Source organism: Scyliorhinus torazame, chromosome 31 (genome assembly GCF_047496885.1).
Source record: "Scyliorhinus torazame isolate Kashiwa2021f chromosome 31, sScyTor2.1, whole genome shotgun sequence".
Lineage (NCBI taxonomy): Eukaryota > Metazoa > Chordata > Chondrichthyes > Carcharhiniformes > Scyliorhinidae > Scyliorhinus > Scyliorhinus torazame.
In genome coordinates this window covers 34726033-34747357 of record NC_092737.1, presented here as the reverse complement: position 1 = coordinate 34747357, position 21325 = coordinate 34726033, and the positions used below count along the sequence as shown (strand labels likewise).

At 55.0% G+C, this 21325-nt stretch overlaps 1 protein-coding gene across 1 annotated transcript in view; it reads right to left on the bottom strand.

Annotated features, from left to right (window-relative positions):
* LOC140404604 (chromodomain-helicase-DNA-binding protein 3-like) overlaps window positions 1-21325 on the bottom strand; it is a 209473-nt gene that overhangs the window by 143833 nt on the left and 44315 nt on the right. Inside the window, exons 3-6 of the mRNA XM_072493205.1 lie at window positions 17954-18124; window positions 13287-13408; window positions 11747-11991; window positions 6509-6636 (exon numbers count right to left, since the gene is read on the bottom strand). Coding sequence (XP_072349306.1) covers window positions 6509-6636; window positions 11747-11991; window positions 13287-13408; window positions 17954-18124 — 666 coding nt within the window. The remainder of the gene's footprint in view (window positions 1-6508; window positions 6637-11746; window positions 11992-13286; window positions 13409-17953; window positions 18125-21325) is intronic.

Here is a 21325-nt window from a genome sequence, read left to right as displayed (position 1 = left end):
CCCGTCCCCACCAGTACTGTACCCCAGTGTTATACAGCGACAGACCCGTCCCCACCAGTACTGTACCCGTGTTATACAGCGACAGACCCGTCCCCACCAGTACTGTACCCCAGTGTTATACAGTGACAGACCCCTCCCCACCAGTACTGTACCCCAGTGTTATACAGTGACAGACCCGTCCCCACCAGTACTGTACCCCAGTGTTATACAGTGACAGACCCCTCCCCACCAGTACTGTACCCCAGTGTTATACAGTGACAGACCCGTCCCCACCAGTACTGTACCCCAGTGTTATACAGTGACAGACCCGTCCCCACCAGTACTGTACCCCAGTGTTACACAGAGACAGACCCGTCTCCACCAGTACTGTACCCCAGTGTTATACAGTGACAGACCCGTCCCCACCAGTACTGTACCCCAGTGTTATACAGTGACAGACCCGTCCCCACCAGTACTGTACCCCAGTGTTATACAGTGACAGACCCGTCCCCACCAGTACTGTACCCCAGTGTTACACAGAGACAGACCCGTCTCCACCAGTACTGTACCCCAGTGTTATACAGTGACAGACCCGTCCCCACCAGTACTGTACCCCAGTGTTACACAGAGACAGACCCGTTCCCACCAGTACTGTACCCCAGTGTTACACAGAGACAGACCCATCCCCACCAGTACTGTACCCCAGTGTTACACAGAGACAGACCCGTCCCCATCAGTACTGTACCCCAGTGTTATACAGTGACAGACCCGTCCCCACCAGTACTGTACCCCAGTGTTACACAGTGACAGACCCGTCCCCACCAGTACTGTACCCCAGTGTTATACAGTGACAGCCCCGTCCCCACCAGTACTGTACCCCAGTGTTACACAGTGACAGACCCGTCCCCACCAGTACTGTACCCCAGTGTTATACAGTGACAGACCCGTCCCCACCAGTACTGTATCCCAGTGTTATACAGAGACAGACACGTCCCCACCAGTGCTGTACCCCAGTGTTATACAGTGACAGACCCGTCTCCACCAGTACTGTACCCCAGTGTTATAGTGACAGACCCCTCCCCACCAGTACTGTACCCCAGTGTTATACAGTGACAGCCCCGTCCCCACCAGTACTGTACCCCAGTGTTATACAGTGACAGACCCGTCCCCACCAGTACTGTACCCCAGTGTTATACAGAGACAGACACGTCCCCACCAGTGCTGTACCCCAGTGTTACACAGTGACAGACCCGTCTCCAGCAGTACTGTACCCCAGTGTTATACAGTGACAGACCCATCCCCACCAGTACTGTACCCCAGTGTTATACAGTGTCAGACCCGACCCCACCAGTACTGTACCCCAGTGTTACACAGAGACAGACACGTCCCCACCAGTGCTGTACCCCAGTGTTACACAGTGACAGACCCGTCTCCACCAGTACTGTACCCCAGTGTTATACAGTGACAGACCCATCCCCACCAGTACTGTACCCCAGTGTTATACAGAGACAGACACGTCCCCACCAGTGCTGTACCCAGTGTTACACAGTGACAGACCCGTCTCCACCAGTACTGTACCCCAGTGTTATACAGTGACAGACCCATCCCCACCAGTACTGTACCCCAGTGTTATAGTGTCAGACCCGACCCCACCAGTACTGTACCCCAGTGTTACACAGAGACAGACACGTCCCCACCAGTGCTGTACCCCAGTGTTACACAGTGACAGACCCGTCTCCACCAGTACTGTACCCCAGTGTTATACAGTGACAGACCCATCCCCACCAGTACTGTACCCCAGTGTTATACAGTGACAGACCCGTCCCCACCAGGACTGTACCCCAGTGTTACACAGTGACAGACCCGTCCCCACCAGTACTGTACCCCAGTGTTATACAGTGACAGACCCATCCCCACCAGTACTGTACCCCAGTGTTATACAGTGTCAGACCCGACCCCACCAGTACTGTACCCCAGTGTTACACAGAGACAGACACGTCCCCACCAGTGCTGTACCCCAGTGTTACACAGTGACAGACCCGTCTCCACCAGTACTGTACCCCAGTGTTATACAGTGACAGACCCATCCCCACCAGTACTGTACCCCAGTGTTATACAGTGACAGACCCGTCCCCACCAGTACTGTACCCCAGTGTTACACAGCGACAGACACGTCCCCACCAGTACACTACCCCAGTGTTATACAGTGACAGACACGTCCCCACCAGTACTGTACCCCAGTGTTATACAGTGACAGACCGGTCCCCACCAGTACTGTACCCCAGTGTTATACAGTGACAGACCCGTCCCCACCAGTACTGTACCCCAGTGTTACACAGCGACAGACACGTCCCCACCAGTACACTACCCCAGTGTTATACAGTGACAGACACGTCCCCACCAGTACACTACCCCAGTGTTATACAGTGACAGACACGTCCCCACCAGTACTGTACCCCAGTGTTACACAGAGACAGACACGTCCCCACCAGTACTGTACCCCAGTGTTATACAGTGACAGACCCGTCCCCACCAGTACTATACCCCAGTGTTATACAGTGACAGACCCGTCCCCACCAGTACTGTACCCCAGTGTTATACAGTGACAGACCCATCCCCACCAGTACTGTACCCCAGTGTTATACAGTGTCAGACCCGACCCCACCAGTACTGTACCCCAGTGTTACACAGAGACAGACACGTCCCCACCAGTGCTGTACCCCAGTGTTACACAGTGACAGACCCGTCTCCACCAGTACTGTACCCCAGTGTTATACAGTGACAGACCCATCCCCACCAGTACTGTACCCCAGTGTTATACAGTGACAGACCCGTCCCCACCAGGACTGTACCCCAGTGTTACAGTGACAGACCCGTCCCCACCAGTACTGTACCCCAGTGTTATACAGTGACAGACCCATCCCCACCAGTACTGTACCCCAGTGTTATACAGTGTCAGACCCGACCCCACCAGTACTGTACCCCAGTGTTACACAGAGACAGACACGTCCCCACCGGTGCTGTACCCTAGTGTTACACAGTGACAGACCCGTCTCCACCAGTACTGTACCCCAGTGTTATACAGTGACAGACCCATCCCCACCAGTACTGTACCCCAGTGTTATACAGTGACAGACCCGTCCCCACCAGTACTGTACCCCAGTGTTACACAGCGACAGACACGTCCCCACCAGTACACTACCCCAGTGTTATACAGCGACAGACACGTCCCCACCAGTACACTACCCCAGTGTTATACAGTGACAGACACGTCCCCACCAGTACTGTACCCCAGTGTTATACAGTGACAGACCGGTCCCCACCAGTACTGTACCCCAGTGTTATACAGTGACAGACCCGTCCCCACCAGTACTGTACCCCAGTGTTACACAGAGACAGACCCGTCCCCACCAGTACTGTACCCCAGTGTTACACAGAGACAGACCCGTCCCCACCAGTACTGTACCCCAGTGTTATACAGTGACAGACCCGTCCCCACCAGTACTGTACCCCAGTGTTATACAGTGACAGACCCCTCCCCACCAGTACTGTACCCCAGTGTTATACAGTGACAGACCCGTCCCCACCAGTACTGTACCCCAGTGTTATACAGTGACAGACCCGTCCCCACCAGTACTGTACCCCAGTGTTACACAGAGACAGACCCGTCTCCACCAGTACTGTACCCCAGTGTTATACAGTGACAGACCCGTCCCCACCAGTACTGTACCCCAGTGTTATACAGTGACAGACCCGTCCCCACCAGTACTGTACCCCAGTGTTATACAGTGACAGACCCGTCCCCACCAGTACTGTACCCCAGTGTTACACAGAGACAGACCCGTCTCCACCAGTACTGTACCCCAGTGTTATACAGTGACAGACCCGTCCCCACGAGTACTGTACCCCAGTGTTACACAGAGACAGACCCGTTCCCACCAGTACTGTACCCCAGTGTTACACAGAGACAGACCCATCCCCACCAGTACTGTACCCCAGTGTTACACAGAGACAGACCCGTCCCCATCAGTACTGTACCCCAGTGTTATACAGTGACAGACCCGTCCCCACCAGTACTGTACCCCAGTGTTACACCGTGACAGACCCGTCCCCACCAGTACTGTACCCCAGTGTTATACAGTGACAGCCCCGTCCCCACCAGTACTGTACCCCAGTGTTACACAGTGACAGACCCGTCCCCACCAGTACTGTACCCCAGTGTTATACAGTGACAGACCCGTCCCCACCAGTACTGTATCCCAGTGTTATACAGAGACAGACACGTCCCCACCAGTGCTGTACCCCAGTGTTATACAGTGACAGACCAGTCTCCACCAGTACTGTACCCCAGTGTTATAGTGACAGACCCCTCCCCACCAGTACTGTACCCCAGTGTTATACAGTGACAGCCCCGTCCCCACCAGTACTGTACCCCAGTGTTATACAGTGACAGACCCGTCCCCACCAGTACTGTACCCCAGTGTTATACAGAGACAGACACGTCCCCACCAGTGCTGTACCCCAGTGTTACACAGTGACAGACCCGTCTCCAGCAGTACTGTACCCCAGTGTTATACAGTGACAGACCCATCCCCACCAGTACTGTACCCCAGTGTTATACAGTGTCAGACCCGACCCCACCAGTACTGTACCCCAGTGTTACACAGAGACAGACACGTCCCCACCAGTGCTGTACCCCAGTGTTACACAGTGACAGACCCGTCTCCACCAGTACTGTACCCCAGTGTTATACAGTGACAGACCCATCCCCACCAGTACTGTACCCCAGTGTTATACAGTGTCAGACCCGACCCCACCAGTACTGTACCCCAGTGTTACACAGAGACAGACACGTCCCCACCAGTGCTGTACCCCAGTGTTACACAGTGACAGACCCGTCTCCACCAGTACTGTACCCCAGTGTTATACAGTGACAGACCCATCCCCACCAGTACTGTACCCCAGTGTTATACAGTGACAGACCCGTCCCCACCAGGACTGTACCCCAGTGTTACACAGTGACAGACCCGTCCCCACCAGTACTGTACCCCAGTGTTATACAGTGACAGACCCATCCCCACCAGTACTGTACCCCAGTGTTATACAGTGTCAGACCCGACCCCACCAGTACTGTACCCCAGTGTTACACAGAGACAGACACGTCCCCACCAGTGCTGTACCCCAGTGTTACACAGTGACAGACCAGTCTCCACCAGTACTGTACCCCAGTGTTATACAGTGACAGACCCATCCCCACCAGTACTGTACCCCAGTGTTATACAGTGACAGACCCGTCCCCACCAGTACTGTACCCCAGTGTTACACAGCGACAGACACGTCCCCACCAGTACACTACCCCAGTGTTATACAGTGACAGACACGTCCCCACCAGTACTGTACCCCAGTGTTATACAGTGACAGACCGGTCCCCACCAGTACTGTACCCCAGTGTTATACAGTGACAGACCCGTCCCCACCAGTACTGTACCCCAGTGTTACACAGCGACAGACACGTCCCCACCAGTACACTACCCCAGTGTTATACAGTGACAGACACGTCCCCACCAGTACACTACCCCAGTGTTATACAGTGACAGACACGTCCCCACCAGTACTGTACCCCAGTGTTACACAGAGACAGACACGTCCCCACCAGTACTGTACCCCAGTGTTATACAGTGACAGACCCGTCCCCACCAGTACTATACCCCAGTGTTATACAGTGACAGACCCGTCCCCACCAGTACTGTACCCCAGTGTTATACAGTGACAGACCCGTCTCCACCAGTACTGTACCCCAGTGTTATACAGTGACAGACCCATCCCCACCAGTACTGTACCCCAGTGTTATACAGTGACAGACCCGTCCCCACCAGGACTGTACCCCAGTGTTACACAGTGACAGACCCGTCCCCACCAGTACTGTACCCCAGTGTTATACAGTGACAGACCCATCCCCACCAGTACTGTACCCCAGTGTTATACAGTGTCAGACCCGACCCCACCAGTACTGTACCCCAGTGTTACACAGAGACAGACACGTCCCCACCGGTGCTGTACCCTAGTGTTACACAGTGACAGACCCGTCTCCACCAGTACTGTACCCCAGTGTTATACAGTGACAGACCCATCCCCACCAGTACTGTACCCCAGTGTTATACAGTGACAGACCCGTCCCCACCAGTACTGTACCCCAGTGTTACACAGCGACAGACACGTCCCCACCAGTACACTACCCCAGTGTTATACAGCGACAGACACGTCCCCACCAGTACACTACCCCAGTGTTATACAGTGACAGACACGTCCCCACCAGTACTGTACCCCAGTGTTATACAGTGACAGACCGGTCCCCACCAGTACTGTACCCCAGTGTTATACAGTGACAGACCCGTCCCCACCAGTACTGTACCCCAGTGTTACACAGAGACAGACCCGTCCCCACCAGTACTGTACCCCAGTGTTATACAGTGACAGACCCGTCCCCACCAGTACTGTACCCCAGTGTTACACAGAGACAGACACTTACCGAGGAGCTTTTCTTCCTCTTTGACCCCATTATGCCCAGCTTGATTTTCAAGGGAATCAGCTTCTTCCTCTTTTTCTTCTTCTCCTCAGGGACCCGCGGGCTCTTGCTGCGCTTCTTCGCACCAGGACCTGCAAACGACAAAACGGACACGTTGCTCGGGTGGCTGCCCCTCCCTTGCCCGGGCCCGTTTGTGACATTTGTAGACGCTAAACCCGGAGCAAACGTCTTGGCTGAGCCGGAATGCATGCAGGCGACGGTGGAGGTTCCTGGGGAGTGCAGCGAGAGACAGGTCTGTGGCATCGCGGGTGTCTCGGCCGCACGGCAGGTGGAGAGAGGACAGAGTGGGAGAGCCACAGTGACAGAGGATTCTGGGGCAGGCATGGACGTTTCTGCAGCCACAGACGTGGCACCAGGATGGAGCGTTACCTCCCTGGCGTCAGGGATGTCACTGAGCGGCTGCGGGATATTCTTCTGGGAGAGGGTGAACAGCCAGATGTCAGGGTCCGTGTCAGCACCAAGGGCAAGTCGGAGGTGGGGCAAGGCCCTGAACGCAGATCTTAGGTGGTACAAGAGCAGTAATCTCAGGATTGCTCCCAGTGCCACGTGCGGGCAAATGCAGGAATAAGAGGATTGGACACGTGGCTGGGGAATCGCTGTGAGGAGGGGGGCGCCTGGTTTCGGAGGCATTCGGATCAATTCTGGGGCAGGCGGGATCTGCACAACGTGGACACAATGGCACCTCAGCCGCAGCGGGACCAACACCCTCACAAGGGAGCTTTGCGAGCGCTGTTGGGGAGGGTTTCAAACTGGATTGGCAGGGGGATGGGAGCCGGAGAGGGGGCTCAGATTGGAGGAAAGTAAAGCTGGTAACAGGAAGTAGGAAAGTAGCGGGCAGAAATCGAAAGCAGACGAAGCGGAGACAAAACATCAAAACAGGATCAGTATGCGGAAATGTTAAAAAGCTGGAAGCCAAAGGCTGAACTCGTGCAGCATTCGCCGTAAAGGAGACATTAAGAAATAGTGATCATAATATGTTAGAATTTTATATTAACTTTGAAAGAGTTTATTCGGAGTTTCAAATCTGAATAAAACAAAACCATGAAGGTATGAGGGGCAAGTTGGATTGGTGATTGGGGGGGTGGGGGAATCATCATAATCAGGCAATGGGTAGTATTTAAATAGGTGTTACGTAGTCTATAACAATATACAATCCTGAGATATAGACACTCAACAGGAAAGGTAAATCAGTTGAAGATTACAATAAAAGCAAAACACTGCAGATACTGGAAATCTGAAATAAGAACAGAAGCTTCTAGAAAGGTTCAGCAGGTCTCAGCAGCATCTGTGAACATAGAAACAGAGTTAACGTTCCAAGTCCGTTTGACTCTTCAAGAGCCAGTGGGTCAGGACGTACCCAGCGATGGGGACGACCATCCGCGAGGCATAATTCTGCGGGTACGGCCTCGTCAGGCTGTTGCTTGGCCTGTCTACAAGGCAGCCTTCCCGATCTTGGCACAAGCCTCCGAAACGGTGGCAAGGGAGGACTCTGCGAGCTGGCCAACGGCTGGGTGTGCTGCTTGGTGCCTTGGTCAATGTCGGGTGATCCATTCGTTTTAGACTCGGTGGCGGCTTGATACAACGGGAGTGGCTTTCAGGGCCATTTGCGGGTCAAAAGCAGAGTGCCGGAGGTCTGGAGTCACCTGTCGGCCAGGTACGGCTCCTGCCCCAAATGAACCGGATGAACCGATAGAAGTCAGAAAGTGGTGGTGGATGGCAAATATTCAGCCTGGATCCCAGTTACCAGTGGCGTACCGCAGGGATCAGTTCTGGGTCCTCTGCTGTTTGTGATTTTCATTAATGACTTGGATGAGGGAGTTGAAGGGTGTGTCAGTAAATTTGCAGATGATACGAAGATTGGTGGAGTTGTGGATAGTAAGGAGGGCTGTTGTCGGCTGCAAAGAGACATAGATAGGATGCAGAGCTGGGCTGAGAAGTGGCAGATGGAGTTTAACCCTGAAAAGTGAGAGGTTGTCCATTTTGGAAGGACAAATATGAATGCGGAATACAGGGTTAACGGTAGAGTTCTTGGCATTGTGGAGGAGCAGAGAGACCTTGGGGTCTATGTTCATACATCTTTGAAAGTTGTCACTCAAGTGGATAGAGCTGTGAAGAAGGCCTATGGTGTGCTCGCGTTCATTAACAGAGGGATTGAATTTAAGAGCCGTGAGGTGATGATGCAGCTGTACAAAACTTTGGTAAGGCCACATTTGGAGTACTGTGTACAGTTCTGGTCGCCTCATTTTAGGAAGGATGTGGAAGCTCTGGAAAAGGTGCAAAGAAGATTTACCAGGATGTTGCCTGGAATGGAGAGTAGGTCTTACGAGGAAAGGTTGAGGGTGCTAGGCCTTTTCTCATTAGAGCGGAGAAGGATGAGGGGCGACTTGATAGAGGTTTATAAGATGATCAGGGGAATAGATAGAGTAGACAGTCAGAGACTTTTTCCCCAGGTGGAACACACCATTACAAGGGGACATAAATTTAAGGTGAAAGGTGGAAGATATAGGAGGGATATCAGAGGTAGGTTCTTTACCCAGAGAGTAGTGGGGGCATGGAATGCACTGCCTGTGGAAGTAGTTGAGTCGGAAACATTAGGGACCTTCAAGCAGCTGTTGGATAGGTACATGGATTGCGGGAAAATGATATAGTGTAGATTTATTTGTTCTTAAGGGCAGCACGGTAGCATTGTGGATAGCACAATTGCTTCACAGATCCATGGTCCCAGGTTCGATTCCGGCTTGGGTCATTGTCTGTGCGGAGTCTGCACGTCCTCCTCGTGTCATTGCCAAATAGGGTTAAGGAAAATCCCAAGGCTTTTTACACTTACATAAAAAGCAAGAGGGTAGCCAGGGAAAGGGTTGGCCCACTGAAGGATAGGCAAGGGAATCCATGTGTGGAGCCAGAGGAAATGGGCGAGGTACTAAATGAATACTTTGCATCAGTATTCACCAAAGAGAAGGAATTGGTAGATGTTGAGTCTGGAGAAGGGGGTGTAGATAGCCTGGGTCACATTGTGATCCAAAAAGACGAGGTGTTGGGTGTCTTAAAAAATATTAAGGTAGATAAGTCCCCAGGGCCGGATGGGATCTACCCCAGAATACTGAAGGAGGCTGGAGAGGAAATTGCTGAGGCCTTGACAGAAATCTTTGGATCCTCGCTGTCTTCAGGGGATGTCCCGGAGGACTGGAGAATAGCCAATGTTGTTCCTCTGTTTAAGAAGGGTGGCAGGGATAATCCCGGGAACTACAGGCCGGTGAGCCTTACTTCAGTGGTAGGGAAATTACTGGAGAGAATTCTTCGAGACAGGATCTACTCCCATTTGGAAGCAAATGGACGTATTAGTGAGAGGCAGCACGGTTTTGTGAAGGGGAGGTCGTGTCTCACTAACTTGATAGAGTTTTTCGAGGAGGTCACTAAGATGATTGATGCAGGTAGGGCAGTAGATGTTGTCTATATGGACTTCAGTAAGGCCTTTGACAAGGTCCCTCATGGTAGACTAGTACAAAAGGTGAAGTCACACGGGATCAGGGGTGAACTGGCAAGGTGGATACAGAACTGGCTAGGCCATAGAAGGCAGAGGGTAGCAATGGAGGGATGCTTTTCTAATTGGAGGGCTGTGACCAGTGGTGTTCCACAGGGATCAGTGCTGGGACCTTTGCTCTTTGTAGTATATATAAATGATTTGGAGGAAAATGTAACTGGTCTGATTAGTAAGTTTGCAGACGACACAAAGGTTGGTGGAATTGCGGATAGCGATGAGGACTGTCTGAGGATACAGCAGGATTTAGATTGTCTGGAGACTTGGGCGGAGAGATGGCAGATGGAGTTTAACCTGGACAAATGTGAGGTAATGCATTTTGGAAGGGCTAATGCAGGTAGGGAATATACAGTGAATGGTAGAACCCTCAAGAGTATTGAAAGTCAAAGAGATCTAGGAGTACAGGTCCACAGATCACTGAAAGGGGCTACACAGGTGGAGAAGGTAGTCAAGAAGGCATACGGCATGCTTGCCTTCATTGGCCGGGGCATTGAGTATAAGAATTGGCAAGTCATGTTGCAGCTGTATAGAACCTTAGTTAGGCCACACTTGGAGTATAGTGTTCAATTCTGGTCGCCACACTACCAGAAGGATGTGGAGGCTTTAGAGAGGGTGCAGAAGAGATTTACCAGAATGTTGCCTGGTATGAAGGGCATTAGCTATGGGGAGCGATTGAATAAACTCGGTTTGTTCTCACTGGAACGAAGGAGGTTGAGGGGCGACCTGATAGAGGTATACAAAATTATGAGGGGCATAGACAGAGTGGATAGTCAGAGGCTTTTCCCCAGGGTAGAGGGGTCAATTACTAGGGGGCATAGGTTTAAGGTGAGAGGGGCAAAGTTTAGAGTAGATGTACGAGGCAAGTTTTTTACGCAGAGGGTAGTGGGTGCCTGGAACTCACTACCGGAGGAGGTAGTGGAGGCAGGGACGATAGGGACATTTAAGGGGCATCTTGACAAATATATGAATAGGATGGGAATAGAAGGATACGGACCCAGGAAGTGTAGAAGATTGTAGTTTAGTCGGGCAGTATGGTCGGCACGGGCTTGGAGGGCCGAAGGGCCTGTTCCTGTGCTGTACATTTCTTTGTTCTTTGTTCTTTGTGTCTGCGTGGGTTTCCTCCGGGTGCTCCGGTTTCCTCCCACAGTCCAAAGATGTGCGGGTTAGGTGAATTGGCCAATGATAAATTGCCCTTAATGTCCAAATTGCCCTTGGTGTTGGGTGGAGGTGTTGAGTTTGGGTAGGGTGCTCTTTCCAAGAGCTGGTGCAGACTCAGGGGGCCGAATGGCCTCCTTCTGCACTGTAGATTCAATGATAATCTATGATTAATCTAGGACAAAGGTTCGGCATAACATCGTGGGCTGAAGGGCTTGTTCTGTGCTGTATTTTCTATGTTCTATGTTCTATGAGTAGCCATTTAATAGGTTTTTCAATTACAGATTTATTAATGAAATTGAAGTGCCAGATGCCATTGTGGGATTTGAACCAGTGTAGCCAGAACATTATCCTTTGCCTCTGGGTTACTGGGCTATTACCACAACACCACACCCTCCCCGTGCCTTCATAACCTTTGCTGTGCGCAGCACGGGGTGGTTTAACCCAGGTTCAATCAATTTGGTGGGAGAGTGCAATGGGTCACTCACCTTTGCCCTCTTTGGTCTTGGCCTTGCGGACGGGAGGCACCGGCGGCTCGGAGAGGGTCCCCGAGGAGGCGCCGGCAGACACCTGCTCGACCACAGCCGCCACTGCGGCAGCTGCTGCCGCCGCCGCCACCGCCGCCGCCGATCCCTTGAAGGGGCTGTTGGCGCTGAACTCCCTCCACTTGGCACCCAGGATGGTCATCATCTTGGACATGGGGATCTTCGGGTTCTTCTTGGCAATGAGAGGTCTAGGGTTGAAAAAACACATTCACGTGAGGTGCAGAGCGGGAAGAGGCCCGAACGTGCTACACGTGTATAGAAGTGGCCCATACGGTCACCATTACGCAGTTACAGTGACACAATCATCGATGGAAACAGGAATCGTGTGGTTGGACCTTCACCCGTCTCGGTGCCCAGCGGTTCGCTGCCCAAACTTCCCCAGCCCCCTCTCCTCCTCCAAGACGCTCCTTCTTACCCACTCTGGAACCAAGACGGTCTGACTCGAAAGTTTTTGTGGGACTCAGTGTCACATGGGGAAGGGCCGCGGGACGTTCCGCTCTTTTAAAAGCATCAATGTTGATTGCTATGGAAACGGGGACCACACGTTCTCATCAACCAGAGGCAAAATTAGGGCCGCTGATGACAATTTTCGTACAAACAGCGAAAGATTAACACATCGTATGGACTGGGTGGAAGGCAAAAAGAGGCAGCGGCCATAATCATTCCAGAAACAACGGCACAGGACTATTGAGGGGCAAGACAGACACCCCCAGCTGGGGAAACGAGGCTTTCCGGTCTACCATAGAATTTACAGTGCAGAAGGAGGCCATTCGGCCCACCGAGTCCACATCGGCTCTTGGAAAGAGCACCCCACTTACAACCTAACCCAGCAACCCCACCTAACCTTTTTCGACACTCAGGGTAATTAATCCACCCTAACCTGCACATCTTTGGACTGTGGGAGGAAACCGGAGCACCCGGAGGAAACCCACGCAGACACGGGGAGGACGTGCAGACTCCGCACAGACAGTGACCCAAGCCAGAATCGAACCTGGGACCCTGGAGCTGTGAAGCAGCAGTGCTAACCACTGCGCTACCCTCGGCCCCTCATAACTTTGTCCACCTCAATTCGGTCACCTCTTAGCATCCCGTTTGGAGGAAAACAACGCTAGCTGCAATTGTCAAGCCCCGGCAATATTGTTGTGAATCTCCCCGTGCGCTCTCTCCAGAGCAATGGTGTTCTTCCTATGATGCGGTGATCAGAACTGTGCACAATAATCCAGCTGTGGCTTTGCCAATGTTTTATACACTTCCACCATTACATCCCTCCTTTTGTATTCAGTGCCTCGCCCATTATAAAGGAAATCGTTGCACAATAACACCTTGTCTACCCTCAGGAACCTGTGGACACGCACTCCCAAGATCTTGCTCTTCCTCAACCGCCCTTTCCAATCGCCGAGCCAATTGCGGGTCCAACCTGCCGCCTTCCCCTCTAACCGGTGAGGGCTCACTTTTTTTTTTATAAATCTCCCTCCAAGCCCACCTCATAAATTGGCTGAAGGCCTTGTAGTTAGTTAAAGTGCGGTAGTCGTCCTCTGAGAATACATGGTCAACGTCTACCAGCCCCCAGTCCTCCAGTAGGCGCGCAGAAGTCTTCGGTTCAGCCTGTTAGACAGAGAAAGAACAGGGCATTATTCAGCTGGCCAGGCAGTGAACCTACAGCCAAAGGCCATTGGGCCGATCAATCCTGGGCTAGCTCTTCGAGAGAGATAATATTAATCCATGCTGAACCATTTCTTGAGTATTTAGCCAATTTCCCCTTGATTATAATTGATTAAATCGGTTTCTGCCGCCCTTTCGGTTAGCACATTCCAGACCATTTCTTTTTCACACGAGTTCCTGTCACCTCCTCTGGTTCATTGACCAATAATCTTCAATCTGCAGCATCTGGTTAAAGTTCAGCCGAACAAATCCTTTCGGAATACTCCATGGGAACAAAACCTGAGCTTACAACCCCCCCCCCACCAACCAACCAACCAGCCCCCCCCCCCCCCCACCAACCAACCAGCCCCCCCCCCCCCACCAACCAACCAACAAGCCCCCCCCCACCAACCAACCAACCAGCCCCCCCCCACCAACCAACCAACCCCCCCCCAAACCAACCAACCCCCCCCCAACCAACCAACCAAGCAACCCCCACCCCACCAACCAACCAACCAGCCCCCCCCCCGCACCAACCAACCAGCCCCCCCCACCAACCAACCAACCAGCCCCCCCACCAACCAACCAACCAGCCCCCCCACCAACCAACCAACCAGCCCCCCCCACCAACCAACCAACCAGCCCCCCCACCAACCAGCCCCCCCACCAACCAACCAACCAGCCCCCCCCCACCAACCAACCAACCAGCCCCCCCCCACCAACCAACCAACCAGCCCCCCCCGCACCAACCAACCAGCCCCCCCCACCAACCAACCAACCAGCCCCCCCACCAACCAACCAACCAGCCCCCCCACCAACCAACCAACCAGCCCCCCCACCAACCAACCAACCAGCCCCCCCACCAACCAAACAACCAGCCCCCCCCCAACCAACCAACCAGCCCCCCCCAACCAACCAACCAGCCCCCCCACCAACCAACCAACCAGCCCCCCCCAACCAACCAACCAGCCCCCCCCAACCAACCAACCAGCCCCCCCACCAACCAACCAACCCCCCCAACCAACCAACCAACCAGCCCCCCCCCAACCAACCAACCAGCCCCGCCCCCACCAACCAACCAACCAGCTCCCCCCCACCAAGCAACCAACCAGCCCCCCCCAACCAACCAACCAACCAGCCCCCCCAACCAACCAGCCCCCCCCCAACCAACCAGCCCCCCCCCACCAACCAACCAGCCCCCCCCCACCAACCAACCAACCAGCCCCCCCCACCAACCAACCAACAAGCCCCCCCCAACCAACCAGCCCCCCCCCAACCAACCAGCCCCCCCAACCAACCAACCAACCCCCCCAACCAACCAGCCCCCCAACCAACCAACCAGCCCCCCCCAACCAACCAACCAGCCCCCCCACCAACCAACCAACCAGCCCCCCCCAACCAACCAACCAGCCCCCCCCCAACCAACCAACCAGCCCCCCCACCAACCAACCAACCCCCCCAACCAACCAACCAACCAACCAGCCCCCCCCCAACCAACCAACCAGCCCCACCCCCACCAACCAACCAACCAGCTCCCCCCCACCAAGCAACCAACCAGCCCCCCCCAACCAACCAACCAGCCCCCCCAACCAACCAGCCCCCCCCAACCAACCAGCCCCCCCCAACCAACCAGCCCCCCCCCACCAACCAACCAGCCCCCCCCACCAACCAACCAACCAGCCCCCCCCACCAACCAACCAACCAGCCCCCCCCAACCAACCAGCCCCCCCCCAACCAACCAGCCCCCCCCCAACCAACCAGCCCCCCCAACCAACCAACCAACCCCCCCAACCAACCAGCCCCCCCCAACCAACCAGCCCCCCCAACCAACCAACCAGCCCCCCCCAACCAACCAACCAGCCCCCCCACCAACCAACCAACCAGCCCCCCCCAACCAACCAACCAGCCCCCCCACCAACCAACCAGCCCCCCCCCAACCAACCAACCAGCCCCGCCCCCACCAACCAACCAACCAGCCAGCCCCCCCCCACCAAGCAACCAACCAGCCCCCCCACCAACCAACCAACCAGCCCCCCCACCAACCAACCAACCAGCCCCCCCCACCAACCAACCAACCAGCCCCCCCACCAACCAACCAGCCCCCCCACCAACCAACCAACCAGCCCCCCCCCAACCAACCAGCCCCCCCCCACCAACCAACCAACCAGCCCCCCCACCAACCAACCAACCAGCCCCCCCATCAACCAACCAACCAGCCCCCCAACCAACCAACCAGCCCCCCCAACCAACCAACCAGCCCCCCCCCAACCAACCAGCCCTCCCCAACCAACCAACCAGCCCCCCCCCAACTAACCAACCAGCCCCCCCACCAACTAACCAACCAGCCCCCCCACCAACCAACCAACCAGCCCCCCCACCAACCAACCAACCAGCCCCCCCACCAACCAACCAACCAGCCCCCCCACCAACCAACCAACCAGCCCCCCCACCAACCAACCAGCCCCCCCACCAACCAACCAACCAGCCCCCCCCCCAACCAACCAACCAGCCCCCCCCCACCAACCAACCAACCAGCCCCCCCCCCAACCAACCAACCAGCACCGCCCCCACCAACCAACCAACCAGCCCCCAGCAAACAAACAAACCCCCCGCCAACCAACCAACCAGCCCCCCCCCAACCAACCAACCAGCCCCCCCCCAACCAACCAACCCCCCCCCAACCAACCAGCCCCCCCCAACCAACCAACCAGCCCCCCCCAACCAACCAACCCCCCCAACCAACCAACCAGCCCCCCCAACCAACCAGCCCCCACCAACCAACCAACCAACCCCCCCAACCAACCAACCAACCAGCCCCCCCCAACCAACCAGCCCCCCCCAACCAACCAACCAGCCCCCCCAACCAACCAACCAGCCCCCCCCACCAACCAACCAACCAGCCCCCCCCCACCAACCAACCAACCAGCCCCCCCCACCAACCAACCAACCAGCCCCCCCCAACCAACCAACCCCCCCCAACCAACCAACCAACCAGCCCCCCCAACCAACCAGCCCCCCCAACCAACCAACCAGCCCCCCCCCAATTAACCAACCAGCCCCCCCAACCAACCAACCAACCAGCCCCCCCCCAACCAACCAACCAGCCCCCACCCCAACCAACCAACCAGCCCCCCCACCAACCAACCAACCTGCCCCCCCACCAACCAACCAACCAGCCCCCCCACCACCAACCAACCCCCCCCCCAACCAACCCCCCCCAACCAACCAACCCCCCCCCAACCAACCAACCAGCACCGCCCCCACCAACCAACCAACCAGCCCCCACCAACCAACCAACCAACCAACCCCCCCACCAACCAACCAACCAGCCCCCCCCCAACCAAACCAGCCCCCCCCCCCAACCAACCAACCCCCCCCAACCAACCAGCCCCCCCCCAACCAACCAACCAGCCCCCCCCCAACCAACCAACCAGCCCCCCCCAACCAACCAACCAGCCCCCCCCAACCAACCAACCAGCCCCCCCCAACCAACCAACCAGCCCCCCCCAACCAACCAACCAGCCCCCCCAACCAACCAACCAGCCCCCCCAACCAACCAACCAGCCCCCCAACCAACCAACCAACCAGCCCCCCCCAACCAACCAAGCAACCCCCCCCAACCAACCAAGCAACCCCCCCCACCAACCAACCAACCAGCCCCCCCCACCAACCAACCAACCAGCCTCCCCCCCAACCAACCAACCAGCCCCCCCCCCCACCAACCAACCAACCAGCCCCCCCCCCACCAACCAACCAACGAACCAGCCCCCCCCCCCCAAAAGGGGTTTTGTCAACAGACTATCAGATATCTGTTAGCTGCTCCAAATCCCGTCCTTCCTGCCGTTTATGGAGATTTATTGAATTGGAACAGTTAAGGGGGAATTCATTCAGGGTTATACACAGATTACTGAAGCTGTGTGGGGTCTTCATGTTTGTAGTTGATAAAAATTCTGACTGTGTGTTTATACAAATGTTAACTAATTTTGTAGAAAACAGCTTGTTTTTTTGATTAAAAGTCCGTTGAATAACAGCTGAAAGGCAGGCTCTCGCGCTCACCCAGCCAAATTGAACAGAAAAGTTGTGGGTCAGGTGGACTCCATAATACACCTTGGAGTTGTTGAATGCCGGCCCACAGCAATAGAGAGAGAGAAAGATTTGGAACAAGAGGGCAGAATTAAAGGCAGATCCCTCTGAGGCGACGTCAGGACACACGAGGGGGTAGCGGGAATCTGGACCGCTCACTTCCGAAAAGCAGTCGAGGCTGGGGCGGGGGGGGTCAAGACGCAGATCGATAGATTTCCTCAGCTAACGGAAATCTATCAGGGAAAACGGAGCAGTGCGTTCAGGTCACTCAGCCTCGAATGACAGAATCGAGCTGAAGGGGAGAATGGCCACAGAGCGAAAGGGGCGCCGAGTTCAAGCCGCTGATTTTAAGAGCGATGGTGCCCTGTGGATTAGCGGCACTCCTGATGCGACCTGGAGTGATAGGAGCTGGAAGACACAGCTTACCTTGCGCCCCACGTCCTCCTCATCGGCACCCTGCTCCTTTTTCCGCCTCTTGATCTTCTTCTCCTTCTTCTCTTTTCGTTTCTTTCTCTTCTTCTTGCCAAACTCACTGCCGCCGCTGTCCGATTTCTCCTTGAGCTCGTCCAGATCCGAGGCGTTTTCATCCTCACTTTCCTGTTTGGAACGAAAGCAGAGGTCAGGTGAGTTTTCACATTGCTCAGCGGGAGTGGAGTTGCCGACTGTCACAAATTTCATTGAGCGTAGAGCACGGATCGAGCCGCACTGTTCCCCATACCAGCTTCCTCCATTCGCCCCATGGGAGCGAGTCCCACATTCTCCCCACTCCCTGTGGGAGCGAGTCCCACATTCTCCCCTCTCCCTGTGGGAGCGAGTCCCACATTCTCCCCACTCCCTGTGGGAGCGAGTCCCACATTCTCCCCACTCCTCCGTGGCAGCGAGTCCCACATTCTCCCCACTCCCTGTGGGAGCGAGTCCCACATTCTCCCCACTCTCTGTGGGAGCGAGTCCCACATTCTCCCCACTCCCTGTGGGAGCGAGTCCCACATTCTCCCCACTCCCTGTGGGAGCGAGTCCCACACTCTCCCCACTCCCTGTGGGAGCGAGTCCCACATTCTCCCCACTCCCTGTGGGAGCGAGTCCCACATTCTCCCCACTCCCTGTGGGAGCGAGTCCCACATTCTCCCCACTCCCTGTGGGAGCGAGTCCCACATTCTCCCCACTCTCTGGGTAAGACGTTACTCCTGAATTCCCCCATTGGGAATTTGTGACTATGATGTTTATTGGAATGATTTTTGGACTTGCCCAGAAATCTTCCCTGTGCCTACTCAAATCACACAAACATACGAATTTGGAGCAAGAGCCAGAATGAGCCAAACTGTTCCCCACTGGCATTAGTTCCCTCGGCCCCTCCAGCCCACTCTGCCGTCCAATATTGTCATGACTGATCGGACTGTAATCTCAACCTCACATTCTTGCCAATCCCCTGATAACCTTTCACCCCAATGATCCTTCACCCCCTTGTTAAATCGGGTTCAGCACACTGGGCTAAATCGCTGGCTTTGAAAGCAGAGCAAGGCAGGCCAGCAGCACGGTTCAATTCCCATACCAGCCTCCCCGAACAGGCGCCGGAATGTGGCGACTAGGGGCTTTTCACAGTAACTTCATTTGAAGCCTACTCATGACAATAAGCGATTTTCATTTCATTACATCTGCCTTAAAAATATGTAAAGAATCTGCTTCCACTGCCTCCCACAGTCTCACGACCTCCTGATTTACCCCCATGTCTGCCTTAAATAAGCGGCCCCTTATTTTTGAACAGTGACCCTCAGTTCTGGATTACCCGACATGAGGAAACATCCTCTCCACCACCATCCGGTCAATACCCCTCAGGTTCCAATCAAAGTGCCTCTTACTCTGGTGAAGTGGATTCAAAACCAGCCTCTCCAACCTTGCACCATGATAGAAAGGAATAATTTGATTAGAGATAGTCAACATGGTTTTGTGAAGGGTAGGTCGTGCCTCACAAATCTTAGAGTTCTTTGAGAAGGTGACCAAACAGGTGGACAAGGGTAAAGCAGTTGATGTGGTGTATATGGATTTCAGTAAAGCGTTTGATAAGGTTCCCCACGGTAGGCTACTGCAGAAATTACGGAGACATGGGATTCAGCAGTTTGGATCAGAAATTGGCGAGCTGGAAGACAAAGGGTGGTGGTTGATGGGAAGTGTTCAGACTGGAGTCCAGTTATTAGTGGTGTACCACAAGGATCTGTTTTGGGGCCACTGCTGTTTGTCATTTTTATAAATGACCTGGAGGAGGGCGTAGAAGGATGGGTGAGTAAATTTGCAGATGACACTAAAGTCGGTGGAGTTGTGGACAGTGCGGACCGATGTTACAAGTTACAAAGGGACATAGATAAGCTGCAGCGCTGGGCTGAGAGGTGGCAAATGGAGTTTAATGCAGAAAAGTGTGAGGTGATTCATTTTGGAAGGAATAACAGGAAGACAGAGTACTGGGCTAATGGTAAGATTCTTGGCAGTGTGGAAGAGCAGAGAGATCTCGGTGTCCATGTACATAGATCCCTGAAAGTTGCCACCCAGGTTGAGAGGGTTGTTAAGAAGGCATACGGTGTGTTAGCTTTTATTGGTAGAGGGATTGAGTTTCGGAGCCATGAGGTCATGTTGCAGCTGTACAAAACTCTGGTGCGGCCGCATTTGGAGTACTGCGCGCAGTTCTGGTCGCCGCATTATAGGAAGGATGTGGAAGCATTGGAAAGGGTGCAGAGGAGATTTACCAGAATGTTGCCTGGTATGGAGGGAAGATCTTATGAGGAAAGGCTGAGGGACTTGAGGCTGTTTTCGTTAGAGAGAAGAAGGTTAAGAGGTGACTTAATTGAGGCATAAAAGATGATCAGAGGATTGGATAGGGTGGGCAGTGAGAGCCTTTTTCCTCGGATGGTGATGTCTAGCACGAGGGGACATAACTTTAAATTGAGGGGAGATAGATATAAAGCAGATGTCAGTGGTAGGTTTGTTACTCAGGGAGTAGTAAGGGCGTGGAATGCCCTGCCTGCAACAGTAGTGGACAGAGCGGGCCCAGACAGAGGGAGCGGGCCCAGACAGAGGGAGCGGGCCCAGACAGAGGGAGCGGGCCCAGACAGAGGGAGCGGGCCCAGACAGAAGGAGCGGGCCAGAGAGACAGGGCGGGCCAGAGAGACAGGGCGGGCCAGAGAGACAGGGCGGGCCAGAGAGACAGGGCGGGCCAGAGAGACAGGGCGGGCCAGAGAGACAGGGCGGGCCAGAGAGACAGGGCGGGCCAGAGAGACAGGGCGGGCCAGAGAGACAGGGCGGGCCAGAGAGACAGGGCGGGCCAGAGAGACAGGGCGGGCCAGAGAGACAGGGCGGGCCAGAGAGACAGGGCGGGCCAGAGAGACAGGGCGGGCCAGAGAGACAGGGCGGGCCAGAGAGACAGGGCGGGCCAGAGAGACAGGGCGGGCCAGAGAGACAGGGCGGGCCAGAGAGACAGGGCGGGCCAGAGAGACAGAGCGGGCCAGAGAGACAGAGCGGGCCAGAGAGACAGAGCGGGCCAGAGAGACAGAGCGGGCCAGAGAGACAGAGCGGGCCAGAGAGACAGAGCGGGCCAGAGAGACAGAGCGGGCCAGAGAGACAGAGCGGGCCAGAGAGACAGAGCGGGCCAGAGAGACAGAGCGGGCCAGAGAGACAGAGCGGGCCAGAGAGACAGAGCGGGCCAGAGAGACAGAGCGGGCCAGAGAGACAGAGCGGGCCAGAGAGACAGAGCGAGCCAGAGAGACAGAGCGAGCCAGAGAGACAGAGCGAGCCAGAGAGACAGAGCGAGCC